At 40.2% G+C, this 20278-nt stretch overlaps 1 protein-coding gene across 1 annotated transcript; it reads left to right on the forward strand.

Annotated features, from left to right (window-relative positions):
* Positions 1-949: 949 nt before the first annotated feature.
* Positions 950-13612, forward strand: alg6 (ALG6 alpha-1,3-glucosyltransferase). Its single transcript, XM_028404583.1, has 14 exons — positions 950-1124; positions 1353-1437; positions 1671-1760; positions 1858-1946; positions 2197-2279; positions 2671-2735; positions 2894-3079; positions 3911-4046; positions 7228-7313; positions 8308-8392; positions 8588-8658; positions 9590-9658; positions 11150-11342; positions 12892-13612. Exons 1-14 carry the CDS (start codon positions 1043-1045, stop codon positions 13087-13089), a joined length of 1518 nt encoding a protein of 505 aa, XP_028260384.1. The 5' UTR covers positions 950-1042; the 3' UTR covers positions 13090-13612.
* The last annotated feature ends 6666 nt before the right edge of the window (positions 13613-20278 follow it).

The raw sequence follows: 20278 nt of genomic DNA on the forward strand, positions 1-20278 counted from the left end.
TGCCCAGAATCACAAGGAACATGTCTCAGCCACCAAATCCCAACACCTTGGGAACAAAGATGATGGTGTCAACAGAAGAAAAGGTCACAGAGGAGAAAATGCCCCTGGGCTCAGATTTTCATCGTGAGGGGAAGAGAAGGGACGCTATAAGTGTACACACATCTGTGTACAAGAGGCACTGATTGGTGGGCTAAAACCCCCCTAAATTTAGTTGAGAAAACTGCAATGCTGCTGCAATAAGTTAGCAAAGATTTAGAATCAAGCATTTGCAATATTTTTTTGACATCTGATGGGAATTGTTATTGAGATCTCTGCTTTTTTAATAAACAGTTATGTTAATTCGACATAAAAAACTATTGAAAACACACATTCTGTATTCATAGTGATTACATATTCTTATTTTTAAAACTGTATTAAAGGAATTTATGATCCAGAAATAGAACGTACAAATTACAAAGAAATATAATGTTTCTTTGTGTGTGTTGTTTGCCACATATTATGTTAGTCTATTTAGAGTCTAATTATTATTATTATTAGTATTAAGCATTCATCTGTTCGTTTGTTACCAGGCAAAACACACCTGCCATTTAAAAACAACATCCACATGCAAGTAAATATGACAACACTAAAGAAAGTCACTCAATAATGCAGAAATCCTATCTCAACCAATGATGCATTCCGGAACCTGGGAAAATAGGGCTACCTGATTGTATATATCATTTCAAATTTGAACATAGACCAGCAAATATGTACCATAACGCAAAGTTATTTTGGAAAGCTTTAAAACTCTTTAAAGTTTTTATTGCGACCCACAAACTGTGCGCAAGTTCGAGAAATGAGAAAATGCTCCTTTTTCCTTAGTGGTCCTAAACGTCTCATACCGCTCAGCGGCAACGTCAGTGTGTTACAACCAATCAGCAGTTGAAACGAAGCCTCAGTGAGTGACGTGTACAGGAAATGTAAACAGATTTCAAAATTGTCTCAATGAACCGATATTTATGGTTTATTTCTTGTCCTAGAACGTGTTATACCGACCAGAGTCATGCAAACGTGGAGTCTCGTATCGATTTGCGTCTTACTCGGCGTTGTAGTGCGATGGGGAGTGTCGTTAAATTCATATTCAGGTAGGAATGTGTCTCTGTGTGATTTTATGCTACACTAGCATTCACTAGAGTGCAGCTCATTCGAATTTGTTGGAACGGCTGACATAAAAGTGTCTTAAACGCTTCATAGTGTTACTCTTAGGTGTTAAAAGACGCTCACTGTTGTTTGTGTTGTGCTTTCTTGTTGTCATTCATTGATGTAGCTAGTTTCACGTTCATCACACTGACAGCTGAATGAATTTCCTTCAGGGGCGGGGAAACCTCCCATGTTTGGCGATTATGAAGCCCAGAGACACTGGCAAGAAGTGACCCACAACCTCCCACTCCACCAATGGTCAGTCTGGCACAGTTTAGGTGTTCACTCACTGGACCAGTTTCAGAAACTAGAATCTATTGTAAGATCTCTGAACTGCAGTCCCTGGACTCTTTGTCCTACTTCTATGGCTTAAAAACACAAGTTTACGCTTTAGAGTTTTCGAACTACAACTACAGCATTTCTTATATATAATGAATGAAATATAAGTAGGATCTATGAAATCATGCAGCCCAAATTTGTGCTCCCCCCAGGTACTTCAACACAACTAATAACGACTTAAACTACTGGGGTCTGGACTACCCTCCCCTTACTGCCTACCACAGCTGGATTTGTGCCTATGTGTAAGCTATTTGTGACAAAACTTCAACATTCATTTAAAAATAGAGTTCAGCCAATGTTTTTTTTCTGATTTTCTAAGTTGCACATGATTCTCCACAGAGCCAAGATGATAAATCCTGAATGGGTGGAGCTCCACAAGTCCAGAGGTTATGAAAGTCCAATGCACAAGTTATTCATGAGGAGTACAGGTACATGATGGTGTGAAGAGTAGGTCAACTGCAAATGGGCATTAAGTTACATGAATGATTGTCCAATAATATTGTGCTAATGTATGCAAATAACACGTTTTTTTAAATGAAAGTTCTTATATCTACAATAATAATTGACTGTTATTATAATATCAAGCAGTTATACCTTATCATCAGTTGCTTTTATTGTTATATATAATATAATATGAGGTATTATATTTTCTGTTTTTTTCGTTTTGTTTTGTTTCAGTCTTGGTGGCAGATTTGTTGATCTACATCCCTGCAGTTGTTTTATACTGTCTATACTTCACTGATGGGTCCTCTAAGAAGAAGGTGAGAGCCGTGCTGAACATTTCCTCTTAACAGTTTTTTGCTAAAGACCCACATGAGCTCTGTCTCAGTCTGGGGACCCACCCTGATTAAAACAGATTACAGCTCTAGTCCTCCAAATTGGGGAATTATGAAGTCATTATTGCAGTATAATATGATGTTATTACATTTCCAAGAAGTTATTACATTTCAGTGGTCTGCATACATTTACTGCACAATGATTTTTGGAGGATAATTTCTGATTCTGTTACGTCTTTAAAGAATTAGTTAAAAACTACAAAATGTGGTGTTTTTTAAAAAATATTTTTTTTAATTTTATGTTTCCTTTCAGTTTGTGTAATTGATTAAAAACACTGTTGTGACAAAAAAAACTCTGTTGTTCTTTCACCACCAGGTTTCCACAATGCTCTGCTTTCTACTCTACCCAGGGCTAACCCTCATCGACTATGGACACTTCCAGTATCCTTAATAAACAGGCGGATCTTTGCTATTTATTCAGTGCAATTATTATTATTGCTACAGTTACAGCTACTGTTTTTCTTGATTGGCTCTCTAATGTTAGCAATAATGAGTTGTTTTCTTCCACAAATGTTCAGAATTAGCCTTAACAGTATCAGGTACAATGGAGTCAGCCTTGGTTTTGCCCTGTGGGGGATTCTGGCTTTGGGCCTTGGCTGGGATGCTTTGGGCTCCATTGCCTTCTCCTTTGCTCTCAACTACAAACAGATGGAGCTGTACCATGCTCTGCCCTTCTTCTGCTACCTGCTGGGAAAGTGCATCAAAGTGGGCCTGATGGGGCGAGGGTGAGTCTAATTATTCCTCTCTCTTACGCTCTGAAAATGGGCTTTGGATAATCATGTCCCCTTCGGGATGGACTGTAATAACTTCGGCAACTTTTATAAGCTCAGGCAAAGATCTCCAAAATTATAAGCACTAGAGAGCATAAAGCAATGAGACTGCAGTTTGACCGAAATGCTAATAATGTTAGATGTCACAGAAGAGTAGAGCTATGGAAGCCAAGCTCCATTTAGAGAACATAAAGAGTCTGAAATTGTGATTATTAACAGTGCATCTGTCTGTCAAACTGTGCGTACTTGTCACATTTATAATGTCAGTATATCAGAGAGCAGTGTCCTCAGTAGAGTCACAGAATGACTGAGGTAATCAGATTGGATGCTGTTACCAGTGTGTCCAGTGTCTGTTTATCTAGTAACAATGTACCAAGGGCATTTAGTAGCAAATGGAGAGCTGGATTAGAAGGCCCTGGGGGAAGATATGTCCAGATGACACTCTCGCCATGCCCAAACTCCTCAGCTATGCCCGTGTGTGCAACTTAACCAGCAGCTTCACAGTTCCAGCTGACAAGATATCCTGACCTACACTGAAGACTTTCAGCTGATGCATGGCTTTCACTGCATTCCTCAGCACAAGGGTCAAACCCCAAATTTAGGACATGCAGACACTATGTACTAATTGTTTGAGGGATCTCAGTAGACATGCTCGAGTTACATGCTCGTATCTGTATTTTTATTTTTGGGGTAGTAGTTAGTGCTTATTTAAGAGGTACTTATTTGTTTACTCTATTTATCTTTACCTCTCACTGTGAGACTTGATGCCTGTCTCTCTTCATGTAGGCTCTTCCTGCTGGTGAGAATTGCTGCAACAGTGTTGGTGACTTTTGCCCTCTGCTGGTTGCCCTTCCTGTCTGACCCCGGCCAGGCCTTACAGGTGGTCAGGAGGATCTTTCCCGTGGCTCGTGGTCTGTTTGAGGTACAGTAGAGTTTCTCAAATCAAAAACCACATTTGAGAGGATTCATCTTCCCTTGAGACCAACTCTTATCAAGAAAACCTTTGTGCTCTCGTCATGCAGGCTTCTAAGAATAGCCGCGTTCCTCTCAGAATTTCAGAGATGAACACTGACAATAACACCTCCTGACAGATTTTGAACATCTCGGCAGTTAGATGATCCATACAAGTCACATGTCCATGTTGCCCTTGAGGTAGCACAGATAGTTCTCAACACCCCTCTGAACTCTTAGGAATGTGTGCCCCAGGGAAATTTAATTTATAGTAATCAAATACGGCAAAATTTCAAAAACCACTAATAACAAACAATAAAAATGTTCTAAGGGATTTTTGAATCGCTTCTAAGATAAAATATATAACACTGTTGTTTGTACTGTTATGCACCATTAGAGTTGCTGTTCTGTTTGTGTACCCCAAAGCTAGGTTGGGTATCAATAACTTAATCTCTTTCTGAATCTTGGCATTGGTGTGTGGCAGCTTTAATGGACCAGATAAAAAGGCTTAAAGTCAGGTGATCTATAATGCCAGTTTAATATCTATTAGAACACCAATAGCTATAATTATGTTTACATTATATTTACTGTTGCAGTCCATAAAAAGGAGGGTAAATTGAATGCCTTTAGATGCCGCTGGGTAGTTAATTTATATATTTTGTATTAATGATATTATAATCTGAGATATGGCTGAGAACTGAATTTATAAATATAGTGTATATTGTATATAGATATTATCCACACCTAATGCTCACATTTCTCTCACTAGATTTTATTGTTATTTAATATATGTAGCTTTGTGTGGAGAGTGGCCCTTCTTATTTTTGACATATTTTTCAAAATGTATTTTAATAAGGGCTAAATATTATTGATCATATCAAGGGTTTTCAAGATCTAATATAGGTTTTGTGTTCAAAAAGAAAAAGAAGAGACATGTAGGCTGATATTAAAAGCAGTGTGATTTTTTTAGTTTTCTTAGAGGTGACAAGAATTTCAGTTCTAACTTCATGGTTCTCTACGATTAATAGCACGGCCCAGCCCTTATAAACACAGCCCGCGCGCCACTCCTCGTTCCCTTCATGCTGTCGCATACGCTCAGCATGGCAAATACTCTTCCAGCCTCCAGTGCTTAGGAAATGGATACCCCGCAGGATCAAAGAAAACAGTGGAATAAAATGGTGAAAGGTCAAGAGATCAGTTTCACTCTATCTCTGGGAGGTGTCGGGGTTCAGGATGTACAGTAGAAGGATATAGATGCAGTAAATCTCACTAATTTATGGCCGGGTCGTTTTCAGCACTTCATTGCACAGCCATGTTTTTGCCATATGGACTGATGAGTGGGGCCAACTCTACACTTACAGGCGTATCAGAGCACGTCTGACAACTGCTGCCTGCTACCGACTACATCTTTCGAAAACAGACACATACGTGTGCATTAGACTGTTTTACAAGAACACACATACGTTCTTGTTTGCTGTGGTCACTCAGTTATAGTGTGGTCATTGGAATATGATATTAATTAAAAAAGGAAAGTGATGATAGTGAACAAGAGTACTTGAAGCACTCTTGCAGTGTTGAAAGGTGTCATGGAAGCAGCAGAGGTAAAAGTAACTGTGTGCGTTTGTGTGACTGACAGCTCAGGAGCAGAGTGTCACAGCTCTCATTTCTGAAACCCTGTAACCCCCCCTCTTGTCCTAGTCCCCGACGTGGCACCCTCCACAAGGTGTCATGGATGTGAGAAGTAATTGAAAATTCTGCCAGGGGAGCGGATGGCAGCGTGCACCACGGCAGTATTTGTTCAACGAAATGATGCAAACATAATACACAGGGTGTGAGAGAAACTATACTCGCCTATGACGAAAGCATGAGAGGCTGCAGGGGGAGGGGGGTGAGGCGTCCTGAACTAATTGTGAAATTGTGCACGTAAGCACACGCGTTGGACAAGGGGACAGGGGCGAGAAGGGGGCGGTGGGGAAGAAGAGGGCTGGTGACTGGTGGTCCTGGTGGCTTCTGGGAGGGAGCAGTTGTAAGTTTACCCACTGAGCTGCATTCTAGCGTCTCACATTGCTGCCTGCTCACAAAAATGGCACCAAATGCTTCTCCCTGTGAAATTCCAATCTAGCTTTTAGGTGAAGGAAGGAGACTCCCTAACTAACATTTGCCGATTAGAACCCACCCTCCTCCACACTACCACCATCACACCCCTCCTTGGTCATGTGTTGCCTTGAGACGGTGTCCAGGAACATTCCCTTAGTGTGGTTATTTAGAGAAATGGAAGTAAAGAGGAAAGAGAGAGGGATGGGGCTGAGATAACACAACACTGGACAGCATGCTGACTAGGCTGCCATCAAGATCCACACAGCTGTGCAGCGAGCAGCTGTAGCACAGAGGAGAGAGAGAGATGGGGTCAGAAATAGATGTTCTAGACAGGGTCCGCACACTGAAAACCTCCACAGTGGAATAATAATGCTGATCTAGACATCCCGTCTCTGTGCTGGGTGATATCACAGCGGCTTTGGCCTCAATATCCCAGCACAACTGCTTAAGCACTTAAATCTACTGAAGCACACGCATCTAACATAAGAGGAAAAAGTTAGGAGAGTGATGAAAGTACATGCTGTATTTTCATAATTAGAGAAGCACATATTCCAAATATTATTTTTATATTTTCTAACATTTTATAAATATCATGCAGCTTAATTGATACTTAAAACTATTTTAAGAAAATAATTTAAAGATTTGTTTTTTTGCTCAATGACCCAATAAATCTGTCCAGTTCTGAGTCAGTTAACCAGTGCTCTGCGGTTGGTCTTTATCTGCTGGTGGTGCAGAAACTACTCCAAGCTGACACTTGACCTTATGTCTGCAAGTTTACAAATAAGTCTCATGCTTTTTTTGACACGGAAGTAAATCTACAACACAGGGTTACGTACAAATGTCCCTCTGGAATCCCTCAGAAGTATTTTTGTGTCTTTTTTTCAGTGAGGAATGAATTACTTTTACTACAGCAATTCCACTTATTTACTTTCTCTTTAAAATGGAAAGCGGAGTTGTTTTCTTACACAGGCCCTAAAACCTATGTTGCAACTGAAAATGTGTTTCTTCTGACATCATTTCTCATTTAACCAAGTGATGTGTGTGTGTGTGTGCAGGATAAGGTGGCCAACACATGGTGCAGCCTGAACACCCTGATAAAGATCAGATCCATTCTGTCTGCCAACACTCAGCTCTACCTCAGGTAATCCCTCTATCTGTTTAACAAGTGTCACTTTATGTTCAACCCAAGCTTAGGCCCTGGGAATAAACACTGATCATCCCTGAAGGAAACATCTCATGGTAAACGTCTAACCACAAAGCTGAGGATGAGTTCTTTAAAAAAAAAAAAAAAAAAAAAGAGAGATTGAAAAAGAGATTGAAGCGGAGTGAATCAATCTCACAGCATGATATTCTTCCACAAATATTATGGATCATGTGCCTTATTAGATCATGTGTTTTTTTTCCCCACACATCTCTAAAGCTGAGGTCCTGTGCAGTCACAGCATTAAAAAACTTGATGCAACAGTTGTATCATGGTGGAGCCTGCTGAAATAACCCGGCACGCTATATTTAGGGGTCCTATGTTCGCAGCATGGACACGTTTCTGCCAGACTGCTAAGTCCAGGGATCAAGTTGGACTTCTTTTACTGTAGTGCATTTCAAACAAATGAAAAACACTCTTGTCTTTTTGGCACAGGGAGTGGATTGCTAAATGCTCTGGTGTGGGTGTACTGTGTACATAAAATGAATCAGCTGTGAAAAGTGATCCATGTCCTTCCGGACCACAAAACCCTGCCCTACGCATAACACACGCACCCGCTTTCATACCCACTTACTGGTCCTTCATTACTAGCATCTATATTTCTCTCTCTATTCATCTGGCTATCCATATATATTCACTACTCTCTTATATATTTGTAGCATGAACACATTGTTGCCCTGACACCTTGAACTATCTTGCTGCCTGACTTCTCAGCACATAGTCAGTCCCTTCTGGTGCCTCTTCCCCCCCAGCAGGTGACAATTGAGGGGTTAAACTAATGCCTGGTAACCCTAAGAAGGGGCCATTATTAGTTTGGTTCCCATATAGTAGACTGACAAAGTGACATATTAGTTTTGGTTTAATGTATTGATAGTCTGTGGACATGAAAATCATCTGTTATCTGATCACCTCCTCGTTGTCGTTTGTTTTTCAGTCTTGCCTGCACTCTGCTCGCAGTTCTGCCTTCCTGTATCAGACTGCTGACAAAGCCCACTTTCTGGCACTTCAGACTGGCTTTGGTAAGTTTTTCTGGCATCCAGCTAATGTCAGAACATTGAGAGACAAGGTCTGTTTGTCAGCCATGTTGGCTCAGAGATAATATAGATAATTTAATATTTTTATGAGAACATTATATCAAATAATTCGATTGCAATACCTCCGTTATACACGTGTTCCCTTCCTACTGCTGTTAAGTCAAACTGTTTTGCTTTTAGGTCAATTCATCTCTGGCGTTTTTCCTCTTCTCTTATCAAGTCCACGAGAAATCCATCTTGTTGGCTGCCTTGTAAGTAAAGACGACGCCTTGAAATCTCTCTCACTAGTTGATAGCGAATTGAATTCAGATAGTTATGAAGTGGTATGCATCATCTGCTTGCTGCACCCCCTGCAAAGTAAAGACTCTTTTTAAATACAGACTTGCCAGCGGGAGGTTATTCACCTCTGTCATCACACTCAGCAGCTCCCATTGTCACATTGGGTGCTGCTTGCGTCACAGTTGGGTCATTTTTAACAGTGTTTGTAAGCATCAACATGTGCGCTTCATTATTCTTTACCCACGTATATGTATAAAGCTGTAGGTTCAGCGATAAAACCCAGGATAGATTTGACAGTAAGGGATTTGGTTCCTAGATCTGGGCTCATCTATTAATCTAGATTAGGGTAGATTGTTGCTTTATTAACTATTGAGTTATATCTCCCACCTGTCCCCCTGAATCAATCAGTAATGCATGTCCAGGGATTAGGAAAGAATGGCAGGCGGCAGCTCAGGGTGTTGTTTGCGCAGGATCAATTATTGGGCTGTAACAGGATCGCCAAAGAGCACTGACTGTAATTATGGGCTCAGGGACCGATGGAAAGTGCCCCCCTCGGAGCGGAGTGTAACAACTACCACTGGTGCAGGCTACCAGTTTCAATTAACAATAGGCTTATGCACAAATGTACCACCGACGCACACATGCCGTCATCAATTTATTACTGTAGCTACTTGGAGTTGAATTTCCTACAACAGTTATTTTAAGTTTTAAACAGAAACATAGAGGCCTGTGTTGCTATAAAAATAATGTGGCATGACAAACTCTGACTGCCTTGTGAGCAACTGTCAATAATCAATTCATATAGTCACAGTGGATCAATAGCTTTAATATTTTACATGCACAATATCACATGACTTTACTTCCTGTCCTAAAAGAAGTGTATCCAACATTGATCTTTTCTAGACCTGCCTGTCTCCTGCTGAACGACCTCCCCTTGATGGTCATATGGTTCCTACAGGCCTCCACATTCAGGTAAAGACAGTCAGCCAAGAACCAATGATCAATGGTAACTCTAACCAGACTTCCTGTCCTTAGCACCATCTGACGTTGGTGGAGGGGACAACATTAGCATTGTGCAAGAAATTAGAAGCACGTCAAGTGTCAATCGGCCTTGCTGTTCATAGCTCTTAGGGCAGCACTAAATCTTCTTCTCTGGGGGCAAGCTAGAGGAGAGATGGACTTCCCATCTCTCCTCTAGCAGTATTATGCATCAGCCTGAACAATGGCTAGCAAGTTAGCTTTGTCACTTTAGTAAATATATCTGACAATACGTATCTGGGCTGTTTTTTCTGTTAAGAATTATGTCAATTAGCATTTACACCTTTTTAATTTTTTGCCATGACTGATCAATCAAGCAAAGAAAGACGCGGCTTAATAATAATTTAAACATATGTTGTTATTCCTGAGAGAAGAAATCACACAACCCCCTTCTTGCAGCTGCAGAGGTTTTACCACTGTTGCCTTACTTATTCTGGGATGCCCAGTCACTTTAAGTACCAAATGTTAGCACAAATTACACACAAAAAGGCAAAAGAAAATAAATCTTGCTCTAAAAAAATGATCTTTTCGGTCATTGTGGCACATTCCGTTGCTACGTGTCATCTCACTATATTTCTCCCAGTGATTTCTATCTCTGTCATGTCAATGTTTAAACACTCCTGAAAATCAGAATAAAGAGCGATGCGGTACATGTCAGCTGAGCACCATGAATGGAAAAGACAAGTAGTGCAAACTGCAAATGCTCCATCTAACTTTCACCAGCTGTTGTTAAATTCTTCCGGCAGCACTAATTGTTGTGCGTGTGGTTTAGTATAAGGATATCTGGGGATTACACAGCATAGTCTGCATGCCTGCCGTCTAAGTGTGTGTTGTGAAGGGACAGGAGGTCATTCTGTAGCTGCTTCCCAGTACAGTCTGACTTAGACTTTCACATTATCTGCATCCTCTACAGACCCTGTCATTAAAAGAAAAATACATCTTTTGTCTGCATAATTGGCTGAATGAATGCATAGGCATGGACATTTTAAGAGGACTGAATGCTGCCAGTCTGTTTAAATGAAGGAAGTATGTATTTCTAAAATGTTAAACATTTAACTGCTGAATAAGACTTTTTTTTGTTTGAGTAAAAAAATCTGAATAAGCAGTTTGTTGTGAGTGGATGGGTTTTTATAAGCTGGGGTGATGTGCGATTTACTATGAGTCAACTGTTGTTCTTGCCTATGCCCCTCTGCTAAACTAAGATAAGCTCTGCGTGAATGTCAGAGACATCCCTCTCCAGGGCGCAGGCTGCTCGTACAGGCCTGCAGGATAAAAGCTGTGAGGTTTAATGTTGCTCTTACAAATATAACACTAAACTCAATGATGTAACGCTAGACATATATGAAAATTCAGTATTAAATCCACAAAATTGTCTCTAAATTGTTGCATCAGGAAGACTAACTGAAAGTGTTTTTATCTGTGCAGCATGCTGCCTCTGTTTCTGAAAGACGGCCTGCTCGTGCCTTACATCGTGACCTCCTTGGCCTTCCTCTTCTTCAGCATCTATCTACTGTCTGCACTGGATCGCTGTTCAGAGGATGAGCTGAGACTGGGAGCGTACAACAAGCTGCTTTTCTGCCTCCCTAAAATGGACCTGGGCTGTTTGGTGAGATGGAAGGTCAGTGTGCTGCTGTAACACTGTTCCCACAATGCACTGATTTGCAGATGCATGATTTTTTTTTTCCGTTATCAGAGGTGGATTTGCAGTAAATTGTATAGCTGAAAGTAACTGGTAGCAGTTACTAAACTATTATATTGTGCGTTGAATTTATTTCTTAACTAATTACTTAAGACACTAGAAAAGGGCATTTCCTGAAGAAAATGCAAGTTTGATTGCTGCAGCTGAAGCATTGCTTTGAACGCTGATGTGAAGGATTGCTCTGAATTGCTGGAGAATCAGAGCAATTCAGAGCTTTGTATGCCTCTGTATGTCAGCCTGTCACCATGGTAACAGCGGGGAAGACCTCAAAAACCACTCCAACTTTGAGAGCCTGGCGTGCGGAAACGATTCGGAATTAGAAAATTCTGAATACAAGTTTGATAGAGCAGCATCTAATGAGCGTTTTAAGACTAAAATGGAGTCTGTAGCTTGGTATTTGTAGGAGATACATTTAGAAGATAACACTATTTGAAGGGCTCTCTCATAGACTGCCATGTTAAAAATGACATCAAAATTGCCTAATATTTGAAAAACTATAATTTTTTGGAAAAAACTTGAAGTTGACCCAGAATGTCCTCTGTGCGATGAACATTTTGATAGTTGAATGGCTGAAATCGGTCAATGTATGCTGAAGATACGCTGTGCCAAAAAACATACAGAAGAATAAAAAAGAAGAAGAAAGAGGGTGAAGAACAATAGTTTGGTTGCCTAGCAACGGTAATCAAACTAATTAATAGAGGTTTGCAGGATAGTACAGATAAAAATACTTGCATTTTCCCTGTTTAAAGTGGAAACCCTATAGTTTTCTTCAAAGGAAGCCACGTGCTCCTTGATTAAATTAGCTTAACGTCTGCTTATGTACGTGGGTGGAGGAGGATGTACAGCTGATGCATTTATAATAAAACGGGTGCTGATCCCAGGTGGCCTGTAATTTCAAAGTGGCACTAGACCTAAATTGCAACCGTGTGAGAAGATATACCCAACTGTATAAATAAATATCATGTGCTGCTGTAAGCTGTGTAAGCTGTCCAGGGATGAACGCCGCTGCCAGCCAAAGAATTATTTATCACTTATTTAAGTTTCCACAGCGTCTGAAGTGGCTTCGCCGCCAACCCCTTAGCGTCAGGGGCACCGGTAGGGTGTCAGAGATTAAGAGAAGGTGTCTTTTTATAGAGCGTGTCATTAACACAGGTTTGGCTAGATATATTTATTTACACAAGCAGCATAAATAGCGAGCCCCGATGATGGCGGTAAGGTTTCATGGGTTTTGGGTGGCGGGGGGGGGGGCGTGGGTATGGGGTGTTTCCTCCATGTTACTCAGAGACTCTGGGTCACAAAGTCCAAAAAGGCACCGAGAAATCCAAGTCTCACCACACATTAAAATGCTGTTGCAAAATTTTAAACATGATATTGCCGCACCTTTAATATGGCTGCCAATCTGTGAAGAGATTTTACATAAATCACTCATTTTGACATTTAGGTGTCATTTAAATTTCTTCTGTTACAGTTCTACATCAGCGTTGCAGTCATGGCTGGTTTGAGCATCGCCAGCGCGGTCCTGGTCCCGCCACCACGTCTACCTGACTTGTTTCCCGTCCTGGTGTCTGTTGCTGCTTTCCTGCAGTTCTTCGGAACATTTATATATTTCAACATTGTTCAGTTCAGTGGGACATCCAGCAGAAAGAGCCAGAAGAAGAACAACTAAATCGAAGCCAAAGATGGAGCCACTTGTGGGGGACGTAGCCTATCACATGTGCCGCTGTGAAACCAAGGTCTAGTGTCAGTTAAAAATGATTAGAAAATGCAAAAATGGAGTTTAGACGTCCAGTGAAATGGACAGGATGTTATTTCCCTGTCATCAAAGTTCAGAGTGGCTCAGATTAGTCTTTGTTTGGATGATTACACTATTCTCACAGTCAGCCATTGGACAGCTTTTATGCTTGAATAGCGATGTGCCTGTATGTAAGTGGCCACATTAATAGGAACACATGCTGTAATTTGTAGGTGTTGTTGGGGGACCGGAGAGGTTGATTTTGGCTGGCGTTTGATTTAATGCTGTAAGATAAGGTGTTCCTATTATTTTGTCCACCCTCAGTATGTCCTTGAAAACTTGTGATTGGACACCTTCCACCTGATGGACTGGACTCAGGTCTGACAGTGTCGATCATTCCATCTCTTTTCTACCAAACTGTATATTTTTACTCATCATTAAAGTTATTTTGTACAAACTTTTTGTGAAAATAAATCTAATTTCTAAATGTCCTGAAGTGAACATGAGTTTAACTGCCACATTGTTAAACGATTGGATTCAAAGCAGCTTCATATAAACTGTCTACATTAACCAAGTAGTCTGCTAAATCACCCCTAAAGGTCTGCCAGAGACAGAGCCAATAATTGGACAGAAATTATATCTTTCCAAGCTTTTACTCAACATCATTAAATATTCATTACGAGTCCTTGAGACTACAAAGGTCCTGCACAAAAAAAAGATCTGTACATTTAAAACAAAAGCAGTGAGGGGAGAGGCCTTAAAAAGAGATGATGGAAGGTGACATATCTGAACATAATGCTATAAAGTTGAAATACCACAGAAAAAGGTACAAGCAATTTCGTTCTCCAATCTCTCTGCGAGTTAATGACGGGCATAAAAAAATCCATTACAACTATAAATGTTATCAGGTCAGCGAGGGTTGCCTGTGCATCTGAGGCTCCGGGCCAGCAGCCAATAACAGGGTACGGGGACAAATAAGAGCCCAAGATCTGAGTTAACTCTCGCTACAAAGGGACGTAAACACAAGGGGCCAATTAGAGGTTGTGTGAAAGGCATTGGCTTGACCCTCTATTACACGTTTATTTAGCATTCTGACCATTCATTTGGATGGATGCGAGTGAATTTATATTTCAACAATTATATTTAATTAGGTAAACAAAGCAATGACAGTTTCTGGTTTAATAAAATTAAATTGAGCTTGAGAGGTCAAAAAAGTGCTTCGAAATGTCAGGGGACACCACTTAATGGAAGATGGTGGAGATAAAGAAATAACAGTTTTGATCATTTATTAATCAAGCACCATCATTTGGTTCCAATAAAACTTCTGCTTCTTTGTGATTTATATCATTATAATATCAACAATGTTGTGTATTTTTCTGTTGGACGGACAAAGAAAAGACTTTGAATACTTGAAATTTATGGTGCAAATTTTAGTATTTTGAGAAAAAATAGGTTATTTAAAAAATAGAAAAGATGTTTGCAGTTGTAAAAGTGATGCATAAATACCACATTTAACTCTATGATAAAAGTGTCCATTCTTGTTTTTCCACATATTTAAACAAATATGATATTTCCCACTTAACATCTGCGGTAAAAATGAAGCCTATGTGACCAACTAACCTCTGCATATCCACCCAGGATGTTCTGTATCATGTTGCTGTGAATCTGGCTCCTGGTGGTAGGTAGCAGCCGATAAGTAAATATTGTATCTTTACAACTAAAAACGTTGGGAAAATAAGAAAATCACAAGTTATTTTTAAGTGTAAAGGAGCAGAGAGACTTTAATGTGTCAGTGGTGGATTGTGGGTATTCAAAGCAGCATGGATCTCTTTATCAATCTCTAAAGAGGCCTGTATCAAAACATTAGTTTTGTTTATGGGCGTGCTGGCTTTGTCCTTCACGTGGCCTCTAAGGGTGATAAAGTGAGAGTTACACGATCCACCTTAGGCAGAAATAGGAAATGTTGCTGTGAACACCAGCTGTTGCTTAGGTCGACTCGGGCAGCGAGAGGCCTCGGCCTTCCCAGGCGCTGCCAAATAAAGAGACTACTGTGTTGTGTAAGACAGTTTGCTCCCATCTCCTCCTCCCACACACACACACACACACACAGGTTTACTTTTCAAAGGTGTTAAACTGTGCAGGTGGGGAGGATGGCATAGTTTTAGCCATAAAGGGGATGAGGGTTGCCATCTGAAAGAACATTATTTGCACAGCGTGGCGGCATTGTGGTAAATGTAGAATCAACATTTGTCAGCTGCCAGACAGAGGCTCCGGCGGTGAGACGGGGGTCTAACATGTCAGAGGGATTCGCTCCTACCGTTTCAGACACTTCGCCTACAAATGAATGACGGCTTCCAAGACATCTCAGCCTCACAACTGACAGCACAGATTCCACATTCATCTCCCTCCTTATCTCTGCGGGATCATACGCACAAGAGGTGAAGAGCAATTCCATTAGCTGTCAACAACCAGATGCCTCGCTAACAAAAACCTGGGGAATATGGGAGGGGAAAACATGATTGTAACCCCTCTGGCACCCAGTGATATTACACACACTGTCAAGACTCAAAGGAGAGAGGCATGTTTTGCATAAACTGATGCTTTTTGTTAACAGATAAATGTTCATACAGAAGTAGGTTTCTGTCATTTTTCAGATTATACTCAAAATTAGAGCTGAAGTGGATTATTGCACCTGAGGCCACAACTGATTGTAGAAAGTTGTGGGAGCTTTTTCTTTTTCCTCCTGGTGGGGGATGAAAGTCAAACATTTCAGACTGTCTATTTACACCTGGGTGAGAATAGTCACTACAGCTATCCATCTATTTGCATTCAGAGCCATGGATCGGTCTGCTTATGCAGGTTTGTATTTACACATACGATCTGTCTTGGCCTCTGTGTGCTATACATACAGGTGAAATTAGCATTTTTGTGCATACTATGCACATTTAACTGGCCTTGCTTACATAATATCATTGATAAAACAGTTGATGTTATGTTTCTCTTATGTGTAACACAATATGATATTGTTTACCAAGCTCACAATGCTGCACTTGTTGTTGTAGTCAGTCATGTGACATAACTTCATTGGTGCAGAGGATTGTGGGTCAGAAAAGTGAGGAATGAACATGATTTATAGAATATTGAAAAAAAAACATGCCAGAAATACAAGACAAATAACAAATGCATGACTTTAGGTTTAGGTGAGTAAGTCACTAAATATCAGATAAACCTTCTAAAAGAATTTCATCCAATAATTAAAGCCAATTACTATTGTTGTGACCCTGAACTCTATCTGAAAGAACACTTTCCACACTAATAATTCAAAGGAACACTGAGGTATATTTTTTTTTGCTCCGTAGGATAAAATGCAATGACGTTTACTAAATCAGAAATCACATCTACAAAGAGTGCATACGCTGCAGTCCACTGTGTCGATCGAAGGCCACCGGCTTCAGTTGGACCAAAACAGTCTAATATACAACTCTTCCCCACTTTAATTGCGACCATGTGTTCAATCAGAAAGCATAAAACTCTCCCAATGGGTAGGTGGCATCTGTCCGTGAGTCCTCTTACGATTGATGCGCCAGAGCTGGCCGGGCTGCGACCTGCCGTGACACAGCCCCATCACTTTTATGACATCTTAAGGAATCTTCTTTTTAATCCAGCCCATTACTGCTGACATACAAATCTTCCTCCAACGTAGCCCCATCTATAGCCTGATCAATTTTTACACTGCTGAGCCGTACCCTTTCCCCTCATTTTGTCATCTCAAAATTCATATTATATAGGATTTCCTTATGGGAAAAACTGCAATAAAAATACGTTACCCCTCTGAAGATGTGCACAAGTCAGTATTTGACTGTTGCTAAAAATCTTCAGAGAAAATAAAATTTGTTTCTGTAGTAAGCAGAACTGTTTAAATGTTATTTATTTTTATGTTCCTAAGAAAATATATTGTGAAGTGCAGCATTGATTTAGAACATAACCATGTCTCGATACGGGTTGGAGGGGCTGAATTTATGAATCCTTTGCACAACTCCTTTAATTGAATTTTCCAAATCTCTCACCACACACAAATAATCAATACCTACTGCTGAGGGAAACTTGCCTCAGAATTATTAGGGCCTTTCTTTTTCAATTTTGTAGTCATCAGCACATACAGGCGCTGCGGGTATTTGTAATGCCGCGATGATACCCAGAGGATTTATGCTCGCCCCAAGCCTGATTGCTCACTGAAAGTGACTTCTTTAGAATGCTTACTGAAACTTTTGTTAACCTTAAAGGACAGTCGTAAGCGCTTCTTAACGCTGAACTCTCACTCCGAAGGAAAAAAAAAGGTAGGTTTAACTATCACAGCAGAAGGTGGAAAGGGGGAATGACAAGGCAGGAAAAAGGGTGAACAGGGAGAGAAGGCCAGGGAAGAAGGGTCTTAAAGGTTTAACTGTCTGGAAGGATTTACTTGACCACCTTGCCATAGTGGAGGTGCCAACGGCTTGTCTTGGCACCTTAAAGAGTGGAGCTATGGGTAGTAAAGCACACCTATAATATTAGGCTATATAGCTTATTGTAGCTAATCTTGGCTGATGTTAGACATCTTTGCATTTTAACAAGTCCGTTCTCTGTCATGGAGGACCTCTTCTCTCCAGACTGTGACAGGGCTAAAAAGCCGGCAGAGCTCCTGGTGAAGAAGAGATAGATGGTGGTGGGACGGCCATTTCATTGGCTCCAAACTTAGTACACACCCTATAGAGCAGGATGAGTCAACAACCTTGTTTCTTTAAAACGTTTTGTTGTCAGTGTGGATAACTTTGACCCTCTTTAATTTACAATTAAAATTAAGATTAAGAAACCTTTATTAGTCCCACAATGGGGAAATTGCATTTTTGCAACAGCAGATGCAGACAGCAAAGGATAAGTTAAGAAAAGATATATACATTATAAAATAAACTACCGATAAAATATAGAATAGAATAGAATCAAAAACAGTTTACATATTAACAGTTATTGCACAGATGAGTGGAGGTAGAAGTGGTCTGTAAATGCACCATTATCAAACAGATGTCAGTTGTGGCTATACAAAAAGTAGTGTAGTCATGCTCTAAAGGATACCATTGTGTATGCCTATTTGTATGCATCTGTGGTCTGTTTACATGCATGTTTGCCTGCTCCGTCCAGAGGTAAGGAGGCAAACAAACAACAGACAATAAGTATGCAGACTCTTCTCACACATGATAATGTGACCTACAGCTGTAACGGCTTTTCTCAGGTAATGGACTGTTGTGCCTTACTTACAATGACACTTTCACTTTAAAATGCCCTGTGATGCCTCAGTGCATCTATACTTTCATTAGTATTATAAACCTTAATGGAAACTATCTAGGGAATTAGTCAAACCCATATTTAGAATATAAATATTTTTGCACATAAACAAATTATATAGTAATACATGGATGAAAGTATTCTATTCATAATGTAGAGTTAGGGAAAAGGACAGCACATAATCCTCATAAAGCACTATTCTGTACACTTTGCACCCTGAGCTTGGCACATGGATACACAGCGTAAATGGATATCAGCCTATCTGAACAAACATTTTACACTAGAGCAGGATCACACTTCAAGATACCATCAACATCATCTGTCTGGATTTCACACTCCCAGCAGATATAGGCCAGGGCTCCTCAGTAGCTTTGAATAACAGTTTGTTTACTTAAAATGTGTGTCTCAATGCACATAGAGGGCCAATTCTCTCTCAGCTATTTGCCTTGACATTGTGAAGTCTGTTGTTGTAAGGACGTTTATGCAAAACTGATAAATTTCACGGATCCACCATGTGACAAAAAATGTGACATTCCTGGGGTGTGGATCCACAATGTATCATGTATGTTTGGCTGCCTTACTGGAACGAATTAAAATAATTTCTAACAACCTTATCGGAAAACAAGCTTGCTTCCTGACAATAACCCCCATTCATTTTCCACAAGTCGCCATTGTATGATTGAATCACAAGAATTGCTCTGCTGCAGGCACAATATGTGCCTAAAATAATCAAATTAATTCTTTCCCTAGGAAATCTACTCATTGACTTGTTTGTGTAACCAGAACAAAATGTTGTTTTTCTCCAAAGGTCGCACAGCAGACAATTGTCTGAACAACTTAAACAAGCATCCATTGATGCAGCTAATGTTAAGTAGCAAAGAAGATGCAGGAAAAAGCAAATCAAATAGCGGCATATGGGGATGTCCTCAGGAATCAAACAGCCTCGTGATAACGTTGGTTTTCCTTTTTAATTCCAAAGTCAACTGAACAATTGGTCACAAAACTGCTTTCCATGAATTCTTTTAAGAAGAATTCTTTTAAAGAGAATTAAAAGGTTGTCTTTTAAAGCTGTTTCATGTCATCTTAGACAAAAATGTTATAAGAATCATTATAAAGTGGGGATATCCTCTCGCTATCCCTGTGTTTGCTTTCTATTTACTACCATTTTTGCCACAAATAAATCTCAATCCTTAATCGGAACGAATAATACTCAACCTCAATTTTGCCCCGATTTTTCTGACAATCGCTTCCAACAGTGAAAGTCGCTTTGTGTACTGTCTGCCCTCTGTGTCTGTTGAGCTTTCAAATCAGCATGATCAAGAGCAGAAATGTCCTTGTTCGCTGCTGCCCTCTGCTGACTCATTAATATACAGAAAATAAAAAAAGCAATACACAAGAAATAGGTTTAAAAAAAAAAAAAAAAAAGACAGGCATCAGTGGAAATAAAGAAAAAGATCTAAAACACAACCCTCTGAGCAGCAGCCGTTCTAGAATGAGAGTCTGTGTCAGATGTGAATATTCAGAATGTAATAAAAATCATCATCTCTCAGTCTGAAGCTATGATGGAGATAGAGACATTTCCGCCTGTTCTAAAGATTTAGGAACAGAGAAAGACTCTTTCTCAAGAATATTTCCTTCAGTTCTTTCCTGGCCCTGATAAATGCATTCACAGATCGTACCAGTTTAGATCGCAGGGAGTCCAATGTGGCCGAGAGCAGAACAACAAAGTCTGACAGTGTGCCCTACATGAAAAATGACTCGCTGTCATGTCGAGACAATAGAAAACTGTAAATCACTGGATGAA

The sequence above is a fragment of the Parambassis ranga genome, chromosome 4, assembly GCF_900634625.1.
Source record: "Parambassis ranga chromosome 4, fParRan2.1, whole genome shotgun sequence".
NCBI lineage: Eukaryota > Metazoa > Chordata > Actinopteri > Ambassidae > Parambassis > Parambassis ranga.